This window comes from Echiichthys vipera (genome assembly GCF_963691815.1).
Source record: "Echiichthys vipera genome assembly, chromosome: 9".
Taxonomy (NCBI): Eukaryota; Metazoa; Chordata; class Actinopteri; order Perciformes; family Trachinidae; genus Echiichthys; species Echiichthys vipera.
The window spans coordinates 20,653,572-20,664,461 of NC_139834.1; the positions used below are offsets into that span (position 1 = coordinate 20,653,572).

Genomic DNA, 10,890 nt, shown 5'->3' on the forward strand with positions numbered 1-10,890 from the left:
TGGAGAAGAACAGTTCATGATCCAAGACATATACCACCTCATCTGTCAGACATGGAGGAGGAGGAGGAGGAGGAGGAGGAGGGGCGGTCTGGTCAATCAGCAGGACAATGATCCTTAACATGCAGGAAAACAACTAACAGTAGAATGCTGTTGACCGATCGAGCCAATCACCTGACTTCGGCCACATTTAGCATGTGTTTCTCTTACTGAAGACCACACTGAAGATTAAAAGCTCCCGTAACTGGCAAAAACTAATAATGGCTCCAGCATTGGCCTGGGAGAACATCGCCAGAAGTCTGTCGGGTGATGACTATGAGATTTAGATGTCGAGCAGTTAATGACTGATTTGCAACCAAATCTTAAATGCCAATCAGATATCAGTGTGAGCCACACCCATCCCTTATTCTGGCACTGAAGCCACTGCAACAACATTTATGAGGGAATTTCAGATGAAATGTTGTTAAAATAATCCTAATAATAATACATTCGCTGGACTAATCATGGAAGGTAAATGTGAACAAATTTGGTGATTTGAAGGACATATTGTATGCACACAGGAAACCTTAAAACAAAAACCAAGCAGATTTTATGAGGATGTACCTACATCTCTCAGATCACTGTAATGAAAACAAACTTACTTTGCTGAGCCTCCAACTCCAATATCCTTTAACTTTGTGATGCCTCCGGGGGGTGATCATTACTATCAAACATCAGACTGCCATAAAAGATGAGTAAAGAGGATCACAGCGAAAACCTTTACTATTTCTTTCTCTATCACACGTGACAATCATTATCCAGTGATGAACTAATATGTAGGATGCAAATCCACGGTTGCGGTTGTCATACGTCATTGAAAAACACATACATGAAACAAATAAAATACCTTCATGGGAAGATTTGTGGTTTTATATAGATGCTTTTATAGAAGTGTCACAGGCTGTTTACCTTCTCAATCTCTGGCTTGTATTCAGTAAGTGTCCTGTATTTGTACTTTGTTATGGAGGCATCCAGTCAACCTAAATCTGTCTGACTCATGATTGCCCTCTGGTTCCTTCCCACATTCCCTGAGGCCAGGGTTTTGTGCCATACCCCAATTCTCTGGCACATTTCCCAAGCTGAGAAAAAGAGAATTCCAGATAAATGAAGACCACATTCTGTTTTCTTTCTCCTGCCCAGAGCTGTGGAAACAGAATGCTATCAGAAACGTGTCTGTGTGTGGTTTAGTGATCATGTGAGGCATGTATGCTGTCAAGCATTCTGCTTTTTTTTCTCTGAGAAGGACCTGGGCTGGTGAATCTTATGCTGCAGTGTGAACCCAGATGATCATGGATGGTTAAAACATACACATATGCAATACCAAATCTCCATTGATTTGGCATAGCTGATCAAGATAATAAAAATGAATTGAGGTAATAGCCCTCATTTCATGACACCACTCTGATTTCCATTGCAATATGCACCACATGTAACACAGGTTAAGACAGTTAGCTCACGTTTGTTAGCAAAGCTATTATAAAAGCTCATTCTGGACTTGTTTTTCACAACAGCAAACCTTCTGGCATTTCTCAGATTTCTGAAATAATTCTATAGAAAGTGTTCCATCTGTTTTTCTGCTTGTTTTATCTCAAGCAGTCTGACATGTGGTTTCCCATCATATGTCAGTATATGTATACTGCACGTTCACTTCCAACATCTGCTTGCGTAGTGTTGAGCATAGGGCAGCGGGAAACTTATTATGGATTTAAGAGACATGCAGGAATGGAATACATCTCAAGAGGATTTCAGCTGCCACTTGGTCCTGTTTTTCTTGGCCTCCTCATATGTTTTATCAGAAAGCATTTGAGGTGTGCAAAGCCTTGAGATTTGCAAAGTAATTACACCTGGAGTGCTGTGGAGCTACTGAGGTAGGGAGCATAGAAACAATAAACCGGTAGCATAAACATCTCAGAGGCTGCAGATATGTAAGCCTGTTGAAATGAACACAGGGTACTGTGATGTAAAATGGCTCTTCACATCCGATAACGGTGAGAAAATGAAGCACGGAAAAGGAATTGATCTTTGTGATGGAGCTGTGATACAGAGCCACTGATACATGAACACTTTTTTCAATACAGTCAAAAGCAACACTGCCTGCTCTTAATTTCTTTCCTACCCTCAGAACCCAAAAGGTTACTTTATTGTCTCCCATAGGAGAAGACCAGGATATCCTTTATTATTCTGTTTCAGTGGGCCGGATCTAATTAGGTCAGACAATAAATAGAATAGAATAGAATAGAGTAGAATAGAAATACTTTATTGATCCCAAGCTGGGAAATTGCAGAAAAATGAGAGGATGTGCACCTTTAAAAAAGCCTGCTATGAGAGCAGTCATTTCCAGACAGATTGTCAGTTAAATTCACAGTACACTTAGTAGCAGCACTGGTGGAATATTCTTTGTAGTTAAGTATATAGAGGGATAACAAATAGGGACACAGATAATCTGTCATGTTACAATGGCAGGTTTGACTTCAAACTATGGCGCCCACTTCCTTGCAAATTATACCGTACAGATGGCCTGTATCGCCTCAGTCCCATTGCCCCCTTTAGCCTTTCACACTTCAAAGCTTTACCCTTACTCAACATTGCTTCTATCTATGACATACCAAGCATTTGCTGTACATGTGAAGAGGGGCTTGAACGGGGTGGACAGCAGAAACATCTATGGCTCAGCTGAACTTTCCATCAAACAGAACATCATTCCAAGGTGAGGAATATCTCGCTCTCAAGTCAGCAAGATCCCTTCCTAATGAAAAACAGCTGATGCCCTCAGATAGAGTTCCTGCTTTGTGGTCACTGTTGAGAAGTAAATCATTTACCAGGACTGATGATTATTTCCCCCCGGGAATTGTATGGCCTGTGGGCTGCCGAGGGGTGTCATTGAGATTTATTCACAAGCAACTCTGTAAAATCAACAGTATCAAATTGAAATGCTTATGAAACACACAGGCTTCATGTTTGAAAGAGACAGGCCATCCTCGAACACAATTTCCATTCCAAGATACTGGTGACCATGGAGTTGTTTTTTTCATGTTGCATACGGAAAAAAATGTGTGGTTAGCCAAAATTATAAGAATAATAGGTATAGCTAGGACTGATATCAATTCCCTGAAGAATGACTTCCAAACAGACCGTTGCACAGACACAAATGGAGGAAATCTTCTTCGAATTAAAGCCTGCGGACAGGTTGACCCCTGATTTGCATCTGTGGTTTAACCCTCAGGGCTTAAGAAACACACTTTTGCAGAGGCTGGGTCTTGAAAGGCATGGAGTGAAAAAAACAAGAATGGAGAATGGAATTTAAAATGCTGTGATGTAAATGGAAACTCCAGGCATTGGAAGCCATGAAGGGATGCTGCAGTAATTGTACTATATTGAGTTTATTAAAGAGAAAAATGTTGTAAAATGGTGTGTTTGATGAAATGTTTTTTTCCCCTGCAACATAAGAATATCTGAACAAGTGTGAGAAGCTGAGAAATAAAAACAAACTTTTGCCTTATGCTCGGATGGCCTTTAAACACATGTCTTGTTAAATTGTGTTGTCAAACTCTGATCTTATTGGGTTTGTCACATTACTTTTACAATGAGTTGAGTGGATTTCTGCAAATATGACACAATTTCTTCACATCCATTTGGATAATTTCAGTCAGTTATCAATTCCCCACATGCCAAAGTTCTTGTTTATTCCAACCAGTCATCAAATATGACACCTAGAGTTGATCTGAAGGACATGGAAATATATAGTGACACTTTTTTGGAGAGCAAACTAACACTTAAGCATGATCAAACAAAGTACTGTATATGCTTTTCTTGTCCTAAGACAACCAGGTTATGTTGATGAAGTCTGAAAGAAATTGATACCATCTTATAGCCAGCTGTTTTGGATATATGAAATGTATAAGTACAGCCACATTTTACTAGGCTGCATGTCCTTTCTTCATCTTTACTATTGTTAGAAAAGGGCCTCAAAGCAAAATTACTGGGCTATATGACAGCACAATCAGTTCATCTTATGTCTTGTAACAGCTGTAATGTATATGAAAAATAATAAAGTACTTATTTTATACCTACTATGCATGGTAAGGAAGTTCTGAGATGATTTTGGCTGAGCTAGTAGAGTCACCCTATTACACACTGCTGAGAGGCCTGGCCTATGTTCTTTGACGCTTCGATAGCTAGCCAAACTATACATTCAAATTCAATTCAAAGCCCTCTCCAGTCTAAACTATGGTTGATTGTTTGGTCAGTGGTGGGTGGCTGAGAAAGAGGAAATGCTCAGCTACAGCATAGGAGACCGTAATCTACCCATTTATTTAGCTTTGCCGAGGAATCTGCCTCAGGTGTAAGTTCCTTTTACAGAATTGACATTAAGGGGTTTAAAGCAATAAATGTAAATGTTTTGCTTTTATGAACTGATTGTGGTGTTATAATCATTCAGAACAAGGGAAGATTCTCAACCAAGCATGATGTTATCAAATAAAAACAACAGCCAAAGGATCAATCAGACATGTACCAGCTAATTCTTTTTAGGAAAGTAATGCGCCGTGGCACTTTAAAGCACCGTGCCAAACGTAAACAAATTAGATGCAATCTATTAGCCATTAGATGATGATGTGTGAGGATGTGAGTATGCAGGGAAGTGTTTTCTCAACGTTCCACAGAGAGTCTTTTCTAGCCCTCAGAGGTCAAATGTTAAGAATGATCCAGCGCTCTCTACTGCAGGCTGTTTTCTTACATAATCGTGTACTGTTATCGCAGTCACTGGGCCATTTGCCCTTCGCCTTTTTGTTATCTTAAATCATAGAAAGGTTCAACATTTGAAACAAAAATCCATATGTTCTCTCATAGTGTTTTATTTGTGGATCACATGGCAGTAAATGTAGAAAAGTATGTAAAATATTTGATGGGCAAAAGTTAAACAATGTTACTATTTGAGTGGATTTCACATTTCAATCACCATTTGATACCTTTAGTTATGTCAGAAAACCAACTTGCAAGTTAAAACAAGTTTTTCCTACTGTATTTAGCTATCTATTGAGATACAAAACAAACTGGTGCATATAAGTAAATAAGCAGATGTGCCATTTCATTGATCAAGTAGGATTATCAGATAATAAAGGAAAAATCTGCATGCTACAAAAAAGGGACAATTCCACTCAGTTTGTTAGATGATGTTTTGGCGCCACTCAGTGGTGATTTTAAATTGAGGGTTATTGATAACTAATGTTTTGCTGCAATACAATTGGCCTATAAAGCCAATAGTTTCTCTAATACTGTTAACGCAATGTTGTTTATGTAAATACAATCCTCTGAGAATTGCAGGCTTTTAATGTCTGGTGGATTAGGAACTGCTTTATCTGAAAAGTTGATAAATAGACTGAATAAAATAAAATGTCAACAACATTTATAAATCATAGCCTACTGACCAAACCCACATCAGCAAAAATTCATCAGCAAATTTACCATCGATTCCACATTCCCGAAATTTGTTTTTCAAATTAATATTTTCAAATTAGTTTGATAGGCCTATCATGTTTTATCATTGTTATAAGAATTATTAAACACATGCAGCTTGTGTAAAATATCTTATCTATATCTCTGTGATTCAGTTGAAGCGTTAACCTTCTTTTGAAAATAATAGGATATAATCATAAATAAACACATGCAAACTTGACTTCTACTTGACAGGTGCGTTTTGTTGTTGTTGTTGTTTTCGTTTTCAGAATAAATGCTTCGTTTTATAGGCTACTGTTAATATTAAACTAACCTGACAAGTTCATCAGCTTCTGTAGAAGCAACAGACACACGTACTCCTCCCCTTGTCGTTTGGTGATGCGGTTACCATGACAACAGTTGTCAAACACAGTCTATGGTCAAACACTTCTAGGGCTAGCTAGCTTAGCTGCTGACTAACGTTAGCAGATGTTACTTATCACTTATCACTATCCTGATTTTCTAGTATTTCATAACCTACGCATCCATGTCAAAGTATAAGGTAAATAGAAAGCACAGTGCATACATTTTATTGGTTAATTTGTTTTTTTATTGACAATATAACGTTAATAGATGTGACGTAGGCCCAACATTAGATTAGCTTGGATTAGCTAAGTGGCATCATCGAGCGTTACTGAATAGGCCTAACGTTATCCATAAATAACATAAATGGTTATACGACTTTACATTGTTTGAAATAATTAGGTATTGGGGTTAGGGAGCTAGCTAGCTAGTAAGCAGCAAAGGAGTTGCTGATCGATTTGCATTGTTCAGCTGTTAATTCAACTTTTTTTTTAAGAGAAGTTCATATGCAATATCATAGCATAGAAAGCATGACAATAGCACCTCTCACCATACATACAAGGCACACTGGATAAAAAGGGTAACTTAAATTGTATTTAAAAAATGTAACAAATAAAAGTGGCTAGAAAAAAAATTAGTAATGAATCTAAATTATTTTGTTGTTGCTAGGGGTCCTCAAACAATTTCATCTCCTTTTGTGCATCTAGGAGAGAGCTTGCATGTTTCCCTTTCATTAGTGTCAAAGCACTTAATAGTATGGGGAATTAAGCTATGTGTTGTTTTGCTTTCATCACCTTTGCAGACATCTGGATACAAAGGTTCATATGACTATAACAAATGTGAGGAGCGGTGAGTCTTGAGTTCTTAAGTTGGTTGTAAATGAACAGTTAATCCCAATGCATTTACTTTGCAATCCTGTGTTGTAGAATGAAAAAAACAATGAACATTGACAGCATTGGTAACATGTTACAATGTTCCTTCAGGGAGGGAAGAAGTAGTGTGCGTTACAAATGTGGCCTACTCAACACCATACAGGATGTCCTGCGCCAAAGACCAGGCTGGGTTGAAGTCAAAGAGTGAGTGTAGTGTGTTGAAGTAGTGTTGTCTGTCCGTCATCATATCAGCCAGCTTCTCTTCTCCCTCAGATTTGTGCCTTGAGTCATGTATCTACTCTTTTTCTCACAGTGAAGGAGAATGGGACTTCAACTGGTGTGATGTGGGCTGGCTCAGGGAGAATTTTGATCATTCCTACATGGAGGAACATGTAAGGATAAACCACTTTCGCAACCATTATGAGGTGAGGCAGCACATCAGTCTACCAGGCTTTGAGACTATAAACCGGAGGTTTTTCAGTGTTTCTATGTTTTATGTTACAGCTGACTCGCAAAAACCTCATGGTGAAAAACCTCAAAAGATACCGTAAAAATCTTGAAAGGGATGTTGGCCGCATGGAGGCATCCAAATGTGATTTTTTCCCCTGCACCTTTGCACTTCCCAGTGAATATCATCTCTTTGTAGAGGAATTCAAAAGAAGCCCTGGCAGCACCTGGATCATGAAGCCGGTTAGTTTAAGTAGACAATAGATTTTTTTATCTGGTATTTGGATGTCCTCAGAAACTAAAATGAAGTTACCACCAAATTGCATTTAAGTCATAAAAAATAACTGCTGTGTTTATTTAGGTGGCAAAATCTCAAGGAAAAGGCATTTTCCTGTTCAGGAAACTGAAAGACATCATGGATTGGAAGAAGGTAATGGATCTTTATTTCATGAAGGAATAAGATGTAAACTAAATTACTAAAAACAAACACACATCCCCACATATTCACAAGGATAATTTGGTGTTTACACAGGATGGCACCCGCTCAGAGGAACAGAAAGATGCAGCTCAAGTGGAAAGCTATGTGGCACAACGCTATATAGAGAACCCCTACCTAATTAATGGTAATAAACTCAATAAAACATTTATAGTTTACAGTTTATTGTACTGTAAATCCAATTTCATGATAAAACCATCGAAACTTGCTAATAATTCCTTAACAAAACAAAACAAAAAAAAATCACAAATACTCACTGCTTACATTTAATCCTTTTTGTCCCCGCAGGCAGGAAATTTGACCTGAGGGTCTATGTGCTGGTCATATCAGTACGTACTGAACCTAGTAAATCATTATGTTTTATACAAAATGTCAGTTTTGCTGCATACATATCCATAATCAGTGTGTGTGTGTGTGTGTGTGTGTGTGTGTGTGTGTGTGTGTGTGTGTGTGTGTGCATGTGTATTTGTGTTTCAGTATCTTCCTTTGAAGGCCTGGCTGTATCGGGACGGCTTTGGCCGCTTCTCAAGCACTCGTTTCTCCCTCAGCAGTATTGATGACAAGTGTATCCTTTTTTTCACTGCCATTACATTTTTTCTCCCTTTATTCTTTGTGTACGTCTTTGTCTCTCTCTGTCCATCTGTCTGTCTGTCTCTTCTCTCTTTCTCTCTCCTCTTCTTCCCCCCCAACGGTCAAAACAAATGGCCGTCCTTCTTAGAAATGGGTCTGTTCGACGTTTCTGCCTGTTACAGGGAAGGTTTTCGTTGCCACTGTGTGCACAAGATTGCTACTCATAGGGTAATTGTTGGGTCTATGTAAACCATAAATAAGTCATGGAGTGTGGTCTTTACCTACTCCATATGTAAAGTGTCCTGGGATTACTTTTGTTATGAATTGGCACTGTAAATAAAATTGAATGAAATTGAAATTCAAAAGTTAATGCACATACTTTGTGTGATCAGTCTGGTTCTGATATGTGAGTTCTGAGTTATCCCTTAACAAGTTGAGCCATTTGTCGAATTAAATATTCAGGCAAAGTCTGTTTAAAATAGCATGGTTTGACCCAATTTCTGAGGCTGCTGTTTCCTAATTTTGTCGCTTTCATCCACATCCCCACGGAAGGCTTCATTACATCATTTTAAGTTCAGAAATTCTACTTAGTGCCTTTTTTCAGATATGCACCTTACCAATGTGGCTGTTCAGAAAACAGCGCCGGACTATGATCCTGAAAAGGTATGTAATTCAAGAACTTCAGAGAATTGCTCAAAGGTCAGGTTGCTGCATATTTTTGTAAGTTTTCTGCAAGGTCTCCCATTTAACCAATTATATCTGCTCTTTACTCCTGTTATTTTATTTATCTCTAACTAGGGATGTAAGTGGCAAATGCAACAGCTTCGAAGATACCTGACAGCAAAACACGGCAGAGAGATGGTAGAAACCCTGTTTAAAGAGATGGATAACATCTTTGTGCGCAGTCTGCAGAGTGTACAAAAGGTCATTATAAATGACAAACACTGCTTTGAGCTTTATGGATACGACATTCTTCTGGATCAGAACCTCAAACCGTAAGTGCTCATACGGTCATACACTGTAAACAAGGCAACATGGTGCATCATCACCTACACATATCAAATAACACAGGTATGCATTCTCACAAAGAAGTGCAGACAAGCACATGCACAGACAAGTGAACATGTCACACATTTGACTCTCCTTCCTGGAAAATTAAAAAAAAAACAAAGCAGTAAATCTGCTAGTGATAGGCTCCAGACATGAACAGGTATGACTAACCTCATAAATCTTAGGGGCATATGAAACAATCGAAAGGTATGTACTAATCCTGCTGTAAACAAAACGTTCACCCCTGACAGTTCCTCTCTCCAATGCAAGCACTGTAGCATTCATGAATTCTTCTTGCAGGTGGTTAATTGAGGTGAACGCCTCTCCGTCACACACACCCAGTAGTCAAGAGGATTACGAGATGAAGTGCCGGCTGCTGGAAGACACTTTGAATGTTGTTGATATGGAGGGAAGGTAAAGCCCTCTCTGTAAATTCACCAATCTATACACATTTTAAAGTATAATACGGGGTTTTGGTACATTTGAAAGTTAAGAACATGGGAAGGAAGATGCTCTTTAGAGATTGTAATTTTAACAGTAATCAATTTACTACAATTTCCCTCAGATTACAAGGTCAATGCTGTACAACAGACGATGTTATATATTTCTGCCACAGTAGTGCTGCATTCTAATTAATTGTGGGTTTTTTTTTCTCATTAGGTTGACTGGCAAGGAGAAAAGGGTTGGTGGCTATGATCTCATGTGGAACGATGGGCCTGTCTATAGAGAGGATGTCAACCTCGAAACATTTGGCAGTTCATGTTTCACTGCCAATACACACTTAGGTAATTTGACTGTGTTGCTAATGCAAACTTTATAAGGCAACAAACGTCTCAGGTTTTTTTAGATTAATAAAAAAAAAAATGCACTGCATTCTAATTATAGGGCCACACCTTAACAGAACATCCAAGGATCCAACACAGGATAGTAGAGACATGGATCAAGGTTAATTACTGTTGCAACAGAGTTTTTATAATGAGAACTAGCAGACTGGTGCGTGAAACAATTACACAACTGCAGGAGACACACATGGAACATAGCCTATTTACTAAGGTTAAGTTAAAAAGAATATCAAAACAACCTATCCATGCAAAAGATATATAAGTTCAAGCACTTTCCGTGACTTGTGTCTATTTATGTCAAAAACGTTCAAGGCCTTGATTTCCCCAAATAAATTCACAACCTTCAAGGACTTGTGGGAACCATGTGATAAATGTGTTAAAGCATACATACATTTGAGACCATGGATATTATGTGGAAAAGTCTATCATTCTCCTATTACATCATAATTGCTGAAAATAAAGTATATACCTGTCATTTGTTGCAGGGTGTGTGAATGACAGAGAGAAGCAGCTTCGTCGGCTCCTAAAACCATTTCCAGGACAGAAGAGGATGTAAAACACTCATCATTTTTATGTCCCTGTACTAAGGTGGAGGTAGAAATGTGAATATGCAAGTGAATGAAACATTTTCTTCTCAAACTACAGCAAACCTTGTAAATCTTCGATTGCCGAGTTAAGGCTGCTTAAGTTTGGGATTCAAGCAGTCTCTCAGAAATACAGTTATGAACTGTGTACCATTTCTTTTTGTGTTCCAAAGAATGACCAATGGATGAATATACCT

The 10,890-nt window shown here is 38.4% G+C and overlaps 1 protein-coding gene across 1 annotated transcript; it reads left to right on the forward strand.

Moving 5' to 3' along the window:
* Positions 1-6,795: 6,795 nt before the first annotated feature.
* On the forward strand, positions 6,796-10,665 carry ttll9 (tubulin tyrosine ligase-like family, member 9; the record flags this gene model as incomplete). Its single annotated transcript, XM_083920542.1, has 12 exons — positions 6,796-6,908; positions 7,018-7,129; positions 7,209-7,394; positions 7,513-7,581; positions 7,684-7,774; positions 7,936-7,976; positions 8,125-8,212; positions 8,822-8,880; positions 9,016-9,212; positions 9,568-9,681; positions 9,928-10,052; positions 10,595-10,665. 12 exons carry the CDS (start codon positions 6,796-6,798, stop codon positions 10,663-10,665), a joined length of 1,266 nt encoding a protein of 421 aa, XP_083776668.1.
* Between the last annotated feature and the right edge of the window lie 225 nt (positions 10,666-10,890).